General features: G+C 45.3%; 1 protein-coding gene across 2 annotated transcripts in view; it reads left to right on the forward strand.

Moving 5' to 3' along the window:
• LOC116945537 (voltage-gated potassium channel KCNC1-like) overlaps nucleotides 1-19,395 on the forward strand; it is a 97,026-nt gene that overhangs the window by 43,587 nt on the left and 34,044 nt on the right. The window contains exon 3 of one of the 2 annotated variants that reach the window (XM_032959910.2): nucleotides 14,133-15,273. The exons of the other annotated variant lie outside the window; for it this stretch is intronic. Coding sequence (XP_032815801.2) covers nucleotides 14,133-14,197 — 65 coding nt within the window. The 3' untranslated portion in view covers nucleotides 14,198-15,273. Of the gene's footprint in view, nucleotides 1-14,132; nucleotides 15,274-19,395 lie in introns of those variants that run through there. 2 annotated transcript variants of the gene reach the window in all.

The following is a 19,395-nucleotide window of genomic DNA, read 5'->3' on the forward strand; positions in this document are numbered from 1 at the left end:
ACATTACTATGGTAACTCTTATAGTATACGTTTGTTCCCACGGTGAGGTTTTGACATGATGGGTATTAAGTAATGATTACATTTGCTTGATTTAAAAACCACAAGGAAACAATATATATTGTAGTCTTAGGCGCAAAGTGCAATAATTTTATAGCTGGTAATGTATGTGCGTAGAACTTATTTTGCACCGTACATAGCCAACCGTGCTAATGGGAGGTGCGGTCAACTGAATATGCGAAATCAGAACAGTTCTATACATTGCCAACAGTGTGGTCTGAGTGTGGCTCAGTTATCTTTCCAAAGTATTTTTATTTTGTTGTCTGCCAACAGTATCGGTGTGTACAACCGTTGATTGCAATGACGTGTCACCAATATGGCATAATTAATGATAATACAAAATAAACACACAATTGCTCAGGCATTTAAATGGCAAATGTATATTACATTCAAGAAAATTCGTTATTGAAAGACCACTGGACGGTAGCCATTGCAAAAAAAAGGGAGTATCTCAACACACGTCCAAATTTGACGTAAGATTCGCACGGAGAATGAACACGTGCGTTCACGCGTTCTTTTCAGCGCAAATTTGGACAGAGGCGTGGCGGTAGCAATGCGAATTAGGTGTGACGCACAGCCCCATTTTACTGCAAATTGCGTTTACAAGTTTTTTTTGCTTCGGGAGGATGACGTGGATTTTAGACATTTTTATTTAAGCTGGAAGGACCGACCTCGGTGAGCCCTGGCGCCGTTTCACCGGGGCCCCAGGCCCAAGCTGCTGGGGTCGGCAATGTCAGAAATTGACAGAGGAATGTACACATGGGTAGATAGATTCGACAGTGGGCGTGTGAAACCTCAACAAAACAAAACAAGTAAAAAGCTGAGCTTCTGTGGACACCCGACGAGGCTGGGTGTAATCTCCAGAAAGAAAAAAAAGAGTCTAATAAAAAAACATGTCAAAAATCATTTACTTGCTCTTCAATATTCCGGTTTTTGCTGATAAACCAAAACGATTGGCATTTAATTACCCCACGTGACAACTTGATTTGATTGGTTCTGTAGGGTGGTGGAAGGTTATACAGTAGCTACAAAGGTAACATTACACCTACATGACCTAACCCAAAAGAGTCATCATGAAAACAAACGGAGCAATGTAGGAAAGGAGCAACGGCGATAGTTGATTAAACAGTGAAGCTACTGAAGGGATTCTTCATCTCCGCATCAGTGGATATCCACATTCGTGGATATGCCCTGGGAGAGCAGTTGAGTATCCTGTTGTATGCAGCAGAAACGTGCACTCTAAGACATTCGAAGACTCGAAAGCCTCGAGATGTGGGTAGTGATGTCGGATAAATAAATGAATAAACCGTTCCAATGGAGAGAAAGGAGAGATTAGGACGTTCCAGAGAGCAGGTTCGGGAGGAGAGAAGTCTAATTTAGAACGTTTCAGAAAATCTTTGATGAAGGAAGCTTCGGGAAAGGATGGTGAAGGTCAAGTGGCCAAGAGGCAAGGAAAGAAAGAGGCTTCTTGACTGACGCCTTGAAGGAAGTAAGGGCGGGGGGGGGGCGTACAGTACGTGTGTGTGTGTGTTGAACTTCTATCGCACCGTACATAGCCAAGCGCGTTAATTGGAGGGGCAGTGAAGTGAAGATGAGAGCTCTCGATTGCAGCGGATGGAGGGAGTTTGACCTGCAGCTCTTCCGCAGATCAGAGAACTAAAGGGAAGAAGATCCACAGCAGTGGTGGCTGCGTTTCGGTTCATTTGTATGATCCTGTCCCACGAGCAATGCGGCACTATTTAGTTGAGAGAAGCAAAAAAGGCTTCTGAAGGCGACACTTAGAAACCTGGGAGACAATTTAGACACGCGGGCAGCGGTAGTGCGGTGGTTCGCGCACTGAAGTTGTATCCCAAACGTGGCTAAGATCAGTGGCGAGCGGTGTCTGAACCGATCCTTGCCCTCCGTTGGTTCCTCACCAGGCCGCACCGAGGCTGGCGTGGTGCAGGATAACCGAGCAGCTTCATGACCGGCACGGTGCAGGGAGGCGTTCATCCAACAGTGGCTTGACAAGGGCCTGTAAATTATTATAACTTTGTGAACGGGTACATATATATGTGGTTACGTACCAGTCATGCGTCCAACCATCATATTTTAATATTATTTCTGTGCTTATGAATTAAACGCATTCAATTAATCCAATAGCTAATTCTGCACGCTGCCACGCACACATACGCGCGCACACACAGAACAAGACAATGATTTGTTCATCCAGTAATATTACTCTGCGAGACAAGGTTCTGAGCACATTATATCGCAAGCGTAGTCAATAAACAATAGGGCCAATAGCTCTGATATCCATCGGTGACACCTTCACATTCATTGTTCATAGGCACACATAGACTCTCTTTTGTTCACCAGAAGATGGCCATGCCAAATACACATGCAACTTATCATTGGCATGCTTGTCGGAGTAATTAATATAATATGCTAAGACTCTTTCCACGAGTGCTAACATAGCACCGCCAATCAATACCACCTTGCTTTCATGCGTGCTGGAAAACACCCGTATATGATATAATGATACATGCAGTCTTGAATAACATATCAGAGCCCACTGCAATGCATGTAGTCTGAGCCGATCGTGCGTGAAGACTGTCGTAAGATCGAGATTCGAGACTGCTTCGAATGAACAGAGATTTGTTTTTCATTTCTTTCTCATGCCGGTAAAACAAACAAAAAAAGATGTGACCTTTACGGATGTACAACAGCGTGTTTCGAGGTCACTGTTAGCTCACGAACATTCTTAAATACTCTGTTTTGTTACACATTGACAGGTAGAACCCTGATAAATAAATGCTTTCTTTTGGGTTAGACCATTGTGTAGGTATAACGTCACGTTTTTTTTTACTCTAAACCTCCACCACCTGGCAGTACCAATCAAGTCAAGTTGTCACATCATGGGCAAATAAATGGCAATTGATTTGGTTGTTATCACCTTTGCTGGGCCTCCTTTGCGAGATCGACTCACCCTTTAAAAGAGTTCCTTGGTGTGCTATTTAAGCATCAGCAATGGCGAGGCAAAGGCACCCAGGGGTAATGATGACAGTCACACCAGCAGCACCTGCTGTGCACTTGCCCCAGAATTCTACAAGGCTATACAGGGGGGGGGGGGTCTTTGTCATTGCATGTAGGTACGGCAGACATTAACGACATATAGAAGAGTAAATTCAACACCGCATTGAATCTGTAGTGGGTTCACTAGGGGCCACACGACTTTGGAGGCAACACGTTTATTCTAAGACCACAATGGGGTAACTACATGAACGTACGCGGGATATCGATATAGGTGGTAACTACAACGGTTAACTAGACCACAACGGGTAACTACATAACCGGGTCAGGTCAGCAACACACTGCCTGACCCACGACGCCGAACGTGACGACCGAAGCCCGATGATCAAAGAGACGTAGCCTGGATCGTCTCTCGGGATCTCCCTCTTATGCCCCTGAGCGTGGCCTGGCTCCGCCCTCGGCCACGTCCCCTTCTGGATCCTCCCAGAAGGTTCTGGGCCATACACCGCGTGTCCCTCTCGCCCCCTCGTGGCCACCCTCATTATCCTGTCCTGGTGACGTGCCCTCTCGGGTTCACCCAGACTGTCACGTCCTCAACTGCCCTCTCTTTGACAGTCACCAGTGCCATGCCTCCTCGTGGCCCCCTTCCATGCCATTCTGGTGCCAGAGAGAGGCTCTAACACGCACAGTTCCACTCTTCTGTCAGTAGCTGATGCTAACACCGCCGTGACCCAATATACGTCACTACAATTCTATTAAATTCGACCAGAAATATAATACATTAGAATCGACATTCGCCGGACAACTTTGCCTCTCTTGATAAGCCAAACTTAACGCTGTAACCTTGAAAACTTTGAGAGCGACGGGCGACGCAAGTGGCGTGTTGCCTCTGCTTGGCATGCCACGCACGCACGCGCGCGGCTGATGCCCTTTGCTGCTGTGCGTACAGCTTCGGGCAATTATGCACAGGGCGGGGAGGTGCTACACACACACACGCACACACACTCATGAGCCTGCACAGATTATTAATTTTCACAACGCACAATTTTTCCTTAAGCTTTGTGGGCACGCGTGCGTGGATATGCGTTCAGTGCTGGATTAAGCTAGTGCGGGGCCTGTAACATGTTATAAAGGGGCCCCTAAATAAAAAAAAAATACTTCAATATTAAAACACAAATGTTTTAACTTGCACAGTAAAGTAATTGTATTCTTTAATTTGCTATACAGCCGGATAATACGACAAATCGCTAACCTCAAACACCCGGTCGTTCATAAAAGTTGAAGGCGGCATAGTCCTATAGTAATAGAGCAAGTGCAGAATCACTGAACCGGAATTGATAGCTTGAACGCGTTTAGCGCGGGGCCCTTGAAAGTGCGGGGCCCGTAGCTACTACACATGTAGCTACTTGTGCTACATGTGTAGTAGTAGCTACTACACGTGTAGCTACTTTTGCAACGAGGATCATCCAGCACGGTGGTTGTGTGTGTGTGTGCATGTGTGGAGCGGTAGTGCAGCGGTTAATGCGCTTGCACTACGAACCCGGTGACCCGAGTTCGATTCCCGCTCATGGTCAAAAAAGAATGATGAATAATTGTCTGCACCGGCCTCCCCTAAGTCGACTCAGACTCAAGTGAGTAACCCGGTGCGATGTGTGTAAATGTCGCAACTCGGGAGACAAAGGCGGCCGAGCGTGGTGTTGGTTACCCACCCCCCTCGTGTGCACCGTGTTTGGCCTTTATAGGTGCCTCACCGCACTTGCCCCAAATGTCTGTTAAGGCTATACAGGGATCTTTGTCTGTGTGCATGTGTGCATGTGGCATGTGGCATGTGGCATGTGGCGTGTGGCGTGTGGGGAGCGGTAGTGTAGTTAGCGTGCTGCGCTATGAACCCGGCGACCCGGGTTCGATTCCCGCTCACGGCCAACACCAGTGAAACATTTATCTTAACCGGTCCTGGGCCTCCCCTAGGTCGACTCAGCCTCAAATGAATACCAGTGCGGTGTGCCGTGTCGGCCTTCACAGGTGCTCGGGATCTTTGTGTGCGTCTGTGTGTGGCTAGCGTGGATGCGGCGTCGTGGGCGAGTGCCGCTTGTTGCAAGTGGACGAGGTGGTTGGGGCGGGCTGCGGTTCGAGCTGCCGGAGGGCCGTCCTGGTTAATACTGTGCAGTGTATTAACCACAAATACTGTGCAGTGTATTAACCACAAATACTGTGCAGTGTATTAACCACAAATACTGTGCAGTGTATTAACCACAAATACTGTGCAGTGTATTAACCACAAATACTGTGCAGTGTATTAACCACAAATACTGTGCAGTGTATTAACCACAAATACTGTGCAGTGTATTAACCACAAATACTGTGTAGTGCATTAACCAGAAATACTGTGCGATTTATTAACCACAAATACTGCGCAGAGTATTAACCACAAATACTGTGCAGTGTATTAACCACAAATACTGTGCAGTGTATTAACCACAAATACTGTGTAGTGTATTAACTACAAATACTGTGTAGTGTATTAACCACAAATACTGTGTAGTGTATTAATTACAAATACTGTGCAGTGTATTAACCACAAATACTGTGTAGTGCATTAACCACAAATACTGTGCAGTGTATTAACCACAAATACTGTGCAGTGTATTAACCACAAATACTGTGCAGTGTATTAACCACAAATACTGTGCAGTGTATTAACCACAAATACTGTGCAGTGTATTAACCACAAATACTGTGCAGTGTATTAACCACAAATACTGTGCAGTGTATTAACCACAAATACTGTGTAGTGCATTAACCACAAATACTGTGCGATTTATTAACCACAAATACTGCGCAGAGTATTAACCACAAATACTGTGCAGTGTATTAACCACAAATACTGTGCAGTGTATTAACCACAAATACTGTGTAGTGTATTAACTACAAATACTGTGTAGTGTATTAACCACAAATACTGTGTAGTGTATTAATTACAAATACTGTGCAGTGTATTAACCACAAATACTGTGTAGTGCATTAACCACAAATACTGTGTAGTGTATTAACCACAAATACTGTGCAGTGTATTAACCACAAATACTGTGTAGTGTATTAACCACAAATACTATGAAGTGTATTAACTACAAATACTGTGCAGTGTATTAACCACAAATACTGTGCAGTGTATTGACCACAAATACTGTGCAGTGTATTAACCACAAATACTGTGTAGTGCATTAACCACAAATACTGTGCAGTGTATTAACCACAAATACTGTGCAGTGTATTAACGACAAATACTATGTAGTGCATTAACCAGAAATACTGTGTAGTGTATTAACCACAAATACTATGAAGTGTATTAACCACAAATACTATGCAGTGTATTAACCACAAATACTATGCAGTGTATTAACCACAAATACTGTGCAGTGTATTAACCACAAATACTATGCAGTGTATTAACCACAAATACTGTGCGATTTATTAACCACAAATACTGTGCAGTGTATTAACCACAAATACTGTGCAGTGTATTAACGACAAATACTATGTAGTGCATTAACCACAAATACTGTGTAGTGTATTAACCACAAATACTATGAAGTGTATTAACCACAAATACTGTGCAGTGTATTAACCACAAATACTGTGTAGTGTATTAACCACAAATACTGTGCAGTGTATTAACCACAAATACTATGCAGTGTATTAACCACAAATAATGTGTAGTGCATTAACCACAAATACTATGCAGTATATTAACCACAAATACTGTGTAGTGTATTAACCACAAATACTGTGCAGTGTATTAACCACAAATACTGTGCAGTGCATTAACCACAAATACTGTGCGATTTATTAACCACAAATACTGTGCAGAGTCTGCTTCACAGTGCATGTTATAGATCCCGGTGACATTAAAAAAGGATATGGCCATGCAGTGCTGTCATCACGGTGCTCCCAACAACCTGAATCATCATCAGCATCACGATCCGTGGGCAGATAGCCCGTAGTAGGTGTCCACTGGACATTTCGTCATTTGTGTCGACTCCCCTCCCCTCTGTTTTGTGCGAACACGCTCCAGTAGTAGCCACGTTCTCCTGGCACACCAACCTCTGACGCCGTCAAGCCACGTGAATGCTCCCCGCCACTACGATACCCGTCTGTGAAACTTAGCGCCTTCAAAATATCATCGCGCTATAGGAACGGCGCGGACACCAAATGGGCCTGGTGGGACGTGAACCTGCCCCGGGCGTCCGTTTTGTCGACTCAGGCCCTCAAATGATCACCTGGTGTGAGCACTGGCGAGGCAGAGGTGGCGAGGCATGGTACTGGCCACCACCGTCCACCCATACACCACGCCGGCATTAGTAGCACGCGCAATAACAGCTTTGTCCCCCCTTACAGCCTGCAAGACTAAATAGGGGGGTCTTCACCTCTGGCATGCACGTGTAGGTGTACTTGTTGTGGATGTGTCCAGCGTTGATAAACAAGTTATGACATGTCTGATTGACTCAGTGGGTTTTCATGTGTGTACAGGGTGCTTCAAAAAATGTTAACACTTTGCAACAATATGCAACAATGCCACAACTAATGTGCCTCCAGGCTCTGTAGACCACCTGGAGAAGATTCCAGGCGTACGTTGACAATGGTGGTGAACAAGTGGAGACTCTGACTTTTTGAAGCTATTAACATTACATTTGGTATCATGTTACAGTGTATTATCCGTTATATTTCCATTAAAAACGATAGCAATACAAAGTGTTAACAGTTTTGTTTAAGCACCCTGGATATATACACAATCTACCACCTGGTAAAGTTATACCCCAGCCTCAAATGTCAGCCATCACTTCTCAGCTGATGTCAGCCATCACTTCTCAGCTGATGTCAGCCATCACTTCTCAGCTGATGTCAGCCATCACTTCTCAGCTAATGGCACCCAGCTCTCCGCCTTCCACAAACACAAACCCCACCCACCACGCAGGTAATGCTCACCCCCCTGCCTTGGGGGCAGTCTCTCCTCGGAGTTGGCTCGAACCTCCTTCTGGCCAACATTGTTGCCAAAACAGAAGCGCTCCTCGTCGACGACGGGAACAACTCCGGTGTGGGTGCGAACCTCCGGACACTGACTCCACACTGGCAGAGAGAGCGTGCGCGTGCGTGTGCGACCTTGGAGCCGTCATTGAAGTCTTGTTCGTTTTCCCATAGTCACCCTTCGCTCGGTGGGAGGGAACTCTATTATCGGGCCGATGTGAATTGACCACCAATATAAGACTCGGCTGAGTTAGCCAGGCTTTTCCCCCTTCAGGACCACAAACTGGAGTTCACTTCATGGGCCCGCTGCCGAATTATCCTGAATGGCAGGCCGCTCGCCCCACGTTGATGCCACCCGAAGCCATAATGTAATGCTCAGTATCGCAGTACACATGCGTAATCAGCATTAATAGAGTGGCGAGTTTAGCGCAGAGAGAAGTGTTGTTTATTGGGAATGAAAGCCATTTATAAATAGAGCTGCATTCTCTGTCTCCACATGTAAATGGAATTTTAGTTTTCTAGTCCATCGGGCTATTAGTTTACCAGACAATTATTATTCGGCATCAGCAGCAGCATCATTTGTTCACACGAGCAAATTCAGGATGGGTTTTGACCTGTATGGGTATCATCAGCAGTGACAGACTTGGGTACATTATTGGATGGAGATGTGTTCTCCTGCCATGACAAAGAAAACGAGGTTTTTGTAAGTTTTTTTTTTATACAAACGCCATTTCCAATGTGGCACACGTACAATCGGAAACGTGACATTTTGTAATGTAGGAAATGTTCCCTTCTTTTTTTTCCGAACTCTGCAATTCAATCCCACCACCAATCAATCAAGCTGATTATTGTTCACGATCAGACAAGCCTCCCGCAATCTTGTTCCGGTGTTGTGTAAGAACAAGACCGTGAGCCCTTTAAACAAGATGACACACGCGTTAATGATTGAGGTGAAACCCTCACAATTGTTGCAAATGTGTGTGCTTTTAATTATGTAACAAACTACATCTTGGGCCCTTTTTATCCAGTATCAAAGTATAAAAAATAACAATTTGCTTTAACCTTTCTGACAGAAGGCTATATCTGGTGTAGGCCAATCAGTTTCAAAGACAATACATATATTATATTATCCGAGCATGTTTGTTTGCATTTTCACCACAAGTACGTGTGGTTGATGCAGACTTGATTCGTCGCAAAAGGTATCTATGTGGTGTCTGGACATCGTAACACCTGTTTTATTGTCATAAACGGTAAAACCTATTCTTATTTTTCACACTGTCAAAAAACTGTTTGTCTGTATGTTTGTGTTTTGCCAATAGTCCGGGTTGTATGGATATCCAAAGAGTCAAGCATAATAATCAGAAGTTATTGCCGTCACGACCCCCTGGAATGTTGAGCAATTATTTTGCGATGCTGCTGCATTGGCAGTGATGCACAATTAGCAAACAATATACCACTCAACGCATTCGGCTATAGGATTGTGGCCTTCAAAGTAAAATATATGACAGGTGACGTTTCAGCTAATGGTCCTTCTTCAGAGCACATGTAAATGATTTCTGCCATGAAGAAGGACCATTGCCCGAAACGTCACCTATTATATATGTATTTTCCTTTTCAGGTGACAGTTTGATTGTTGAACGTGCTGGGTTTTTTGTTGCCCTGGAATGGCACCATGAGCGGAGTTTCGGGGGGACGGGGGACGGGGGGCTATAATGCCCCACCACCTCAAGCTAGGCACCTTTATTAGTTTATTTTCAGTAGTTTACAATTAAGATTATCAATATGTAATTATATGCACCCGCTATTACAAATATCAGGGACAAAGCAAATCCACCCCCCCCCCTCCCCCCACAAATATATAATTCAAACTCCGCCTGTGAATGGCACATTCCCATTCCGCGTGAAGCAGCTAGTAAAACGAGCTGGTGCTACTCAGCATCGATCGAGAGATGAAGTCAATGCGGGAGGGGGGGGGGCATGGCCCTGATGCGACCACACCTCCCCATCGCCTGCGTCCTTCTGCAAGATCCCACCGTTGTTGCAGAGCTGACACCCACCCTCCCTCCCTCCGAGGCGTGCTCTTATCATCTCATCTCACTATTGAGGTGTTTCTTTGGTCACAGCGATCGTTGAGTGGCTACTCGAACGCCGCGTCCCCAAGAAGCTGTCCGCCCTCATCCTGCACGTGTCCCACACACCGCAAGCTCCCCTTCCTGATTACGGCCGAAATCATTCCTTGACACGCTCTACTCCCGGACTTCAAAGTTTCTGAACCTATTCTACCACCGGATTCCAAGGGTCTCTCTCCTGCATGCACATGCATTTCAAAAGCTTCCGTTGAAATCGATTCGCTAACGTTTAGACTCGTTTGCTAACACAGGCATTGGCTCCTGCCTCACCCCCATGTCGTTTAGCAATCAAGTTGATCACCGAATTATTCCCAAAAGGTTTATGTGGTCCATCATCATCATCATCATCATAAAAAACTAGCCTGCTCATGCAATACTTCTCCTGGACCTCACAAGCCCCTCTATTTGTGCACATTGCTAAACAAACACAGGGTCCTCTACTACCCCCAATGTCCTCATCACTCCCTCCTGACACACACTGGGATCTGTATACAGCGTAGACCAGCTGGATATGAGTAGACTCAGAAGTCAAGGCACAATGTCCACCTTGCACAAGGCAGCAACAGCTGTTGGGGGTCGACTCCATTTGCGAACCTGCCACGCTCCCGTGCCAGTTACCAGTCAGTCCGCATGGCTTTACGCAAAGTGGTACTCGTATTTTTTGTTTGTTAATCAACCCTAACTCGGGCTATTAGATGTGGTAGACACAGGGCCGGATCAAGGCATCGAGGCTTTAGGGGCCGCAGCCCAGGGGCATCCGCCGGCTGGGGGGACCTCCAGAGATTAAGTGTCAAAAGTTATTTCATTTGTGAACGCTGAATTGTATTTGTTGTTAGCCTTGTTAAAAGAAATGTTATTGTTCTTTCAATTTGTTTTCCTTGTGAAAATATTACTGGGGGCCTCACAGTACCTGTGGCTCATGGGCCTTAAAAAATCTTAATTCGGCCCTGGGTACACCCAACATTTTCGTACGGCATTCGTAAATGAGTGGCCTTTTCTTTTTTAATTAATACAATGTTTAGATCAGCATCGCGCATGCTGCTGCCATCTGTGTGGCCAGAGGGCGCTTCCATTCTCAATGAGCATAACATAAACAACTAATCCTCTACATCCCTGTATCAGTTCACCACAGGATGAAGCCCTACCCAGGTTGTCATTTGTAGGGATATATTTTAACCGTACTTCACCACAGTGCTCAGTAGTTTGTGTTGGCGAAGTGGCAGCGGAGCACCGGTTCAGATATACACTGGGGTCGTGGAGTTCATAGCACGGTGTGCTAACCACTGCACCGGCACCACCACTCCAAAATGAGTACCAATCCACAATTTTGACGTGATTGAAGGGCGTCGCGAGTTCACTCCATTCGTTACCCGCGGTGTGCAAGGCGAATTAATCCTGAATGTGCATAGCAAAAACGATCTGGCAGTAAATCACGCAAGGGTTTTGCTAAATGGCATCGGGTTTCCAATTAGACCGTTGGAGAAATTACTCCACGTAGCAGGATAATAATAATAATAATAGCAGTAGTACGAGTAGTACGCGGCTCTTGCCGTATTGGCCAGCACACTTGACTTGCCATCCAAACACTGGGTAAGCTTCTTAAATCTCCCTCCTCCCCGCGACTGCCTCTGTCCACCCGGCAGTGCGAATAGGTTCGCCACGGTCTGTCGACCGTCGCGCGTGCAGTGGGGGTAAAGTGCGGGTGAAGTCTGGCCGCTGCGGAGGAGGTGGCCAAATGCCCCCCCGCCCTAGACCAGCGTGGTGAAATATGGTCAAACAACCCCCCAATTTCCGACACGGCGTGGGCAAGGGAAGAGGTGGGGGGGGGGGAGGTCTTCCACGCTACAGCGCTGAAAATTATTTATTTAAAAATAAATCATTAATCCACCAAATAGAATTTCCAAATAATGTGTTTTTGTTTTGTTTACTCAGAGCCCTGATTCGATTGACAAACGCAGATTGGACCCCCCACCCAACCTCTCGCGTATTTCTCGAATTTTCGTTTTGGTTTCTTTGCTCCCTTGGCACCCGTGTGTTTACATTTTTCCAGCCTTCAAGGATTTTCGTTGTTGCTGTTGTCAGTGACTCATACTTGATGTATTTATTTTTGGAACCCCTTCTTTTACATTTCGTTTTCACGCAGCGCAAGGTGCAGCTTCGTGATGTTGAGAATTGTCGCTCCGTCTTACGTTTAATCGGCATGGAATGACAAACGCACGCCGACCAGCCGCAAGACGGCGAAAGCAACTCGAGTTAGAATGTCCCATCTGCTCGTGCAAAACCAAGGAGTCTAACCCCCCACCCCCCTTTGCTTTTCAAATTTCTGAGTCTGTGGCGAAACGCAGTTTATTTCTTTCTGCATGAACGTAAAATCCGTGTCAGCCATACCGTTCCGTGCCTCGCTCTCACTCCTCGCTCCCTCTCTCTCCCTCTCACTACGGTTACATTGAGCGACGCCACGCATGCTTTTGCTTCGCGCTTGCAGGTGCCCTACCGCGGGACATGAACCCCGGGATCGCGCTTGCTGGCTCAGTACCCCAGCGAGGCATTAGCCCTGCGTGCCAAGCAAACCCCACTGCGATGTCTCCGCAAATGCGGTGACATCGATTCGCTGTGCAAAGCAATGAGATACGGCGATAGACGCACAGAGAGAACATTCTCAATATTAAACGTCGGAGATTAAACTCTGCCACAGTAAACGATTTATCAGAATTCGACTATGCGCACATTTCATTAAATATATATGTGTGCGTGTGAATGCCAACTACATAAAATACATTATTTTGGTGATACCGAATAGGCAGTGGTGCACAAAGCACAAGTGAGAGAGGGAAATTCGACCTCTCTGCCTTCTCCGTGCGCTGTGAAGAAGGGCCATTGCCCGAAACGTCGCCTATTGTTTACATTATTTAGGCCATAGTGTTATTGACGAATGTGTTTAGAGATTTTATTTTTTATATATATAACTGCGAACACTCAGGCTAGACTGCACCAGGTTTTGCGAATTCCGCGTCGCTGTAAGACCCATGTACTATTGTCATTAACTCATGTGCATTTATACTAACGGTGATGAGCTATTGTTTTTTTTTTTACAAAAGTGACATCAACAAGAAAACAAAAACCATGAAATGAGGATTTTTTTTGCATCCCATTCTCAAACACATGTTTTCCCATCCCTCACGCGTAACGCTCCATTTAAATTGCAGCCCCAGCCTGAAGCATCCCAAGCCAGCGTTGCTGCTGTACATTGTGCATGCGTATGCGATGTTGTGTTATCACCAGGGACGTCTCAACTAAGCCTCAAGACTCATTTTCAGGAGGTTTCTTTGCTTGGGACCGTTTCATTTCTTAATTTTGGCATGCGGAAGGAAAGACGTACTCGCCCCGGAGGAAAAGCCATACCACAAAATTCGCACCGATAGGGCCAGAAACCTCCACGCCATACCGTGTCCTACAGAAACCATAGAAGGCTGCCTCTCGCACCACGTGATGAACTCAGTGTGAACCACAAAGCCGACCTCCAAGGCGCTGGACCAGAGGCGTGTTGCCACCAAAGACGGCAACAATTCGTATGTTTAACAGTATGATTTTCGCATGAGAATAATTCTTAATTTACGTTACCTTTTTGAACGATTATAATATCAGTGCCGTCCTGGCCGCCTGTTTCAGCCTTTGATAACCACTATACATTTCTGACTTAAACACGGCTGGCGTGGTTTTTTTTTCACGTACGCAGACAGAATGTATTTTTTTTTGCTCTCTCTCTCTCTTTCTCTCTCTGGAATACATAAATATATATTTTAGCAAGCCCCGGTGATTGCCTGCATATTGCGACGGTGTCACTTACACGTACGCGTGTGCGTGTGTGTGCGCGTGTGTGCGCGTGTGTGCATGCTCGTATTGTGCCCACAGACAGCTTCAAGGAAAACCTAATAATTGCCAACTATGCCCAAGTTGACGCATTGACAGTTGCTTAATGGAACCTCGCAACCAGGCAGAGGTGGGGGGTCAGCGATCTCATGGTGGCTTTCGGACTTGGATGTAACCAGTATCTGCAAAAATATAAATATATATAAATAGATACATACATATATGATTATATAAATATATACAGTAATTCACCGACAGACGCAGGAAGAATTGTGCTGTTACACCTCAACGGAAGAGAGTCGAGTATTGGACTTCAAAACTTGCGCTGTACGATTGTCCAGTTTCATCTTAGCGTGTGAATGGTTAGGCATGGGGTTTGTGCATGATATTTGAGTCGGTAAATCTGCAAAGTGGATGTACCTGTACAAATATAAAAACAAAAGAAACAAAAAAACGTACAAAAAATATAACGACAAATCAACTGAGTTTCATTTCATTTTTTTTTTCAAACGCTTTGTCGATGCAAAACATGTAACGGCTAGTGTACCCGATTACCGCGGTGTTTATGGTAATGTACAATGCCAAGGATGCAGATTTTCTTTTTTCTATACACTCCAGAAATGAATTATATAGTGGTACGAATGTTTGAGGACTTTTGTAAATATACAGTACTATGCTGGCAAGAGCGTATGTCTGTTCTGCAGCCTGAGATGAGGGTATGAACATGTATTTTACATGGGACACTTTTCCCTTAAATTGTGTCCACTATTTTCCTACCTGTATGTGTTTAAAAGCGGTTAGCTTAACGCACGAGAACAGTGTATTGTAACGATGTAGCCAGTTTAATGCAATGCATTTCGATGTTTGCATCGTTATATAAAGAGTATTGTATATCAACTGCAATTATGCCTGTACTATTTTTCCATCTTGATCATCGGGTATGTGAATATGTTGACTATAGAGAGATACATTACTTGATTTTTGTATGGAGCCTATAGAAATGGGTGGTCTCTGAGAATTTGAGTTCCAAATGCCCATATGTATTTTTGACATATGGGCATTCTTTGGTACCCAGAGATGCATAACATGAGCTGCATGCTTTCTTTATCATAGGGTAAAATGATGATGTCATCAAACTGTTATAACAGAGCTGCAATAAAAAATGCTTTCTCTTATAAAATAATGAGTGATGTAGCCACATCCTTCATTGTGTGCGAGATGCCAGCGATAACCTTTATTGTGAGAGATGTTCAGGCTTGAGAGCAATGAGCCAGGCAAGGTGCTGATGTGTGCTCAGAGGGCGAAAGCCAGAGGCAGGGTACGACTGAGCCAGCACTGCTGAGACGCTAGTTTCTGGAATAGCATCGGGAAATCAATGAACGAGAGCAACCTGCTCAATTAAATGAGCTCCCTTAGAATGATGTGTAAGCAGAACTCTGTTCTGCGTCGACCCACGTACTAAACGCGTGAGTCCATCAACCTATTGACCTTCCTGATCAATGTTATCCAGCGCAGCTTTTGCTTAGGCAAACAAATTCTGGAACCGGTTTCGAACTTCTGGATCTTATCATCAGTTCCCCCGCCCCACCCCCTTCGCACTGAGAGTGTCGACTCACAGCACAAAACCGTTAATTTAAATACAATTCCATTACACTTTTCATAAAAGGCATGGTGTTCTTACTGCTTGATTGAGCAAGGGGTGGTGATCTTCACCTGGTAATCGCCTTGAGCCAGTGGTGTAAATTCTACATTCCTCTAGCGGAATGTCAGACAAAGCCATTGGACAGCCACTGTTAACTCCTCCACAAGGTGGCACGCATTTTATTGACCTCGGAGGGTTGAAGACGTGCACCAATCTCAACCAGAATTTGAACTCACAACCTTTTGGTATGAGGCCTTACACCCAGATGCACACACATATGTTCTAATAATAATTTTAATCTTTGGTTCTTTCGTAAAAGTCACGTAGGTATAAAATAAAATAAATTAAATCACGTCGTTTTCATTGCAACACAAGCAATCATCATCAGATGATTGCTTGTGTTGCATGATGATTGCTTGTGTTGCAATCGAAACGTAGTGATTTAATTTATTTTATTTAATACCTACGTGACTTTTACCGAAAAAAACAAAGAGTATGGATCCCTGCAGTCACGAAAACTTCAAAATAATAATAACAGTCTAAAGGTATTTCTATATTTATTCAGGAGACAGTGCCAGGGCTTTGTTTTCCTCATGCAAAGCCTGCTCTTGGAACGTTTGACCAATTTATTAGCAAGTATGTGTGCTCGTGGGTGCAAGCTGGAGTGCCTGGAGAAATCCCATCAATAAGAAGGGTTATTGCACCGACAATCTATGATCATTCGTCGTCATCATCAGCCATGATCAATCCACTGCTGGATGAAGGCCTCCCCAAGTCGTCGCCATCTTTCACGGTTCTGCAATGTAATCATACACCCAGCACCTGAGCATGAAGCGATTTCATGGCTCCATCTTCTCAGTGGACGTGTTTTTCGGACGCGTTCTGCTTAATGTATTATTGAAATGTACTGGACGTACTGCCCGCTACAGGCTAACCCCACGATCCACTTTCCATCGGTTGTACACATTTCTACGGACAAACAACACGCAGCAAATACAGAGTACCCATATCGATTCATGATAATTTCGGCAGGATCATCAAAGTGGTCCACTGGGGTATTGGCATAAAGTCACGCGGTATATTCTCTTAGGGCTTTCTCCCCACCAGGCAACCGTGATTCTATGCCATTAAAACGATTAAAAAAATACGTTTCGCTATGTAATCTGATTCGGTGGGACCTACCGACACGTACACAAATCAAAACGTCTAGAACATTTTCAAAGTGCACGTTCAGCCCTTTTGCTTACCCGCTGCAGGATGATGTGCGGCCTGTGCCATGCCAGTCAAGTGGCAGCGGCTAAGGGGGTGGGGGCGTTATTTGACAACACTTCACCACACTCTTTGGTTCTGTCGGTAAAGTCACGTAGGTAGAAAAATTTAATAAAATAAAAAATATATATCACGACGTTTCGGTCGCAACACAAGCGGTCGTCCTCAGGTTGAAAAAATAATCCAGCAGTGGAACTGCTGAACTAGGAAGAAACACAGCTCCCTCGCTGTTACAGCTGTAACAACTCTGTCGCTGTAACAGCTGTAACAGCTCTCTCGCTGTAACAGCTGTAACAGTTCTCTCGCTGTAACAGCTGTAACAGCTCTCTCGCTGTTACAGCTCTCTCGATGTCTTTCCTCCTGGATAAGCAGTTACACTGCTGGATTATTTTTTTCCGCCTGAGGACGACCGCTTGTGTTGCGATCGAAACGTCGTGATATATTATTATTTTTATCTACCTACGTGACCTTACCGAAAGAACCAAAGAGTATGGATTCCTGCAGTCACGAAAGCTTCAAATCTATACTTCACCACACTGGTCCAGTGCAGGCTGAGGAATGGTGGCCGCCCAGCACTGGTTCAGATATCACTTGCCAACCGATGTTTGCCTCGGCCGGGAATTCAACTCAGGTGGATGGGTTCATGGCGTATTGCGTGATGCCACTGCACGCACCGCTCCTCCGCCCATTCCCAATTTGTTACTTTTTTGTGCGCTGCAAATAAATGTAACGGGCGTCATCGCAAAGGGCTGGCGTGAGTCCTAAGCGGTGAACTTTCGTCCGTGACAATGTCATCGCTGCTACACATTTGCTTACTCTTCACACATCACAGCAGGTTGCTTTCATTCATTCATTCAACAAAACCAGGGACCAATTGAAGATCGGACAATAATATATTGTCCTTTACAACGTTTTGAGTAATTTTCATGTAATTTGGGGCGTGACACCAGCACACAAGAATTCACCAATGTGACTGATACTGTGCACATTTGCATGTGTACACGTACAGCCCTTTGTCAATCCGCTGCTGGATGAGGGCCTACCCGCAGCGTGGGGGTTATTTGACCATACTTCACTGGCGCCGATCGGTGCGGGCTGGTGAAGGCGGAAAGCGCAGATGCGGGGACATAGAATACAGTACAACAATGGATTTTACCGCATTGCCCTCTGCTCACCACCGCATATCAGAGCCACAGGGTCGCCTATGAGAACCTGGTATGCACAGTGGTCATCCATCCAAGCTCTATCCAGGCTAAAGCCATGCTTGGCTTTTTGGATTTGATGAAATTGGGTGCATTCTGGGTAATTTGATCATCAGCTTGCAATGTCATCTCATCGTCTTTCATTTGCCGTTTCCACAACAGTTATGTTGCAATGTGGCACTGTACAGAGAAATTCATAATCAGCAACCATGGGCAATCCACTGCTGGATGAAGGCTTGCACCAAGCCACTGCTATCTCATGGTCCTGCGATGCAACAATCCACCTCGCACCCGCACACAAGCCAATTCCATTGCTCCATCTATGCGGCCTACGGTGTGTTCACTCCTTTCAGATGCGTTCCCATTCCTACGCTCTCCCGTCCATCGTTAATTTTCGACCATTAGGCGGTTTGGGAATCAAACTGTCAGTGTCGTGTGTGATGGCTATTTTTTTTAAGCAACCACAGAAAATGTCCTTCCCCACCCCCCCCGCAACTCCGATTAGCGCGGTTGGTTACGAACGCTGTGAAAGAAGTGCAACACACGTACGCGAATTTACTGCAAAATAAGCAAAAGCCTGCACAGTGAATGCACTCAAATATATCCAGAACTCTCTAGGTGCTGGCCCGAACTCGCGATCTCTAAGGCTGTCAGTCACTCTGCTCCTAAGTGGAAGTTAAACCGCAGCGAGTAAACACGCGCACGTGTTTAACATTACGAGCCTTCAAGCGGAGGCGATCGCGTCCTGTTAAGGCATTCGGATGCAACGAATTACATCTCTAAACGCTGTCTACATATACCTCCCTATATCACGATATTAAATAATGTATGAATCACATCTGCGCGCTTTCACAAGGCTGACCCATTATCTTCGGTGATACTCCAAACAACAAAATGTCCCACCCCCTCAACCCACCCCTTCATGTATTACTTATCCATGTATTTATTTATAAAAACAATTTTTTTAAAGAATAAATGTAGGGCGAACAAGACAACCTCTCTAATGCGTGCCACGGCACACACTGAAGCCCTAAGCCGGTGGTTGCGATCCGAGATTTCGCCGGAGGGGAGAAATCAGTCCCCATAAGACGAGACCACTGCTGACCTTCTGCACAGGGACTCAAATTGAAACGATGTTGCAGGCGTTTTACATGGACGCACCCCCACCTCTGTCAGCCCAGAGGTTCAAATG

The sequence above is a fragment of the Petromyzon marinus genome, chromosome 24 (genome assembly GCF_048934315.1).
Source record: "Petromyzon marinus isolate PM22_M1 ecotype Great Lakes invasive population chromosome 24, UKy_Petmar_22M1.pri1.0, whole genome shotgun sequence".
Lineage (NCBI taxonomy): Eukaryota > Metazoa > Chordata > Hyperoartia > Petromyzontiformes > Petromyzontidae > Petromyzon > Petromyzon marinus.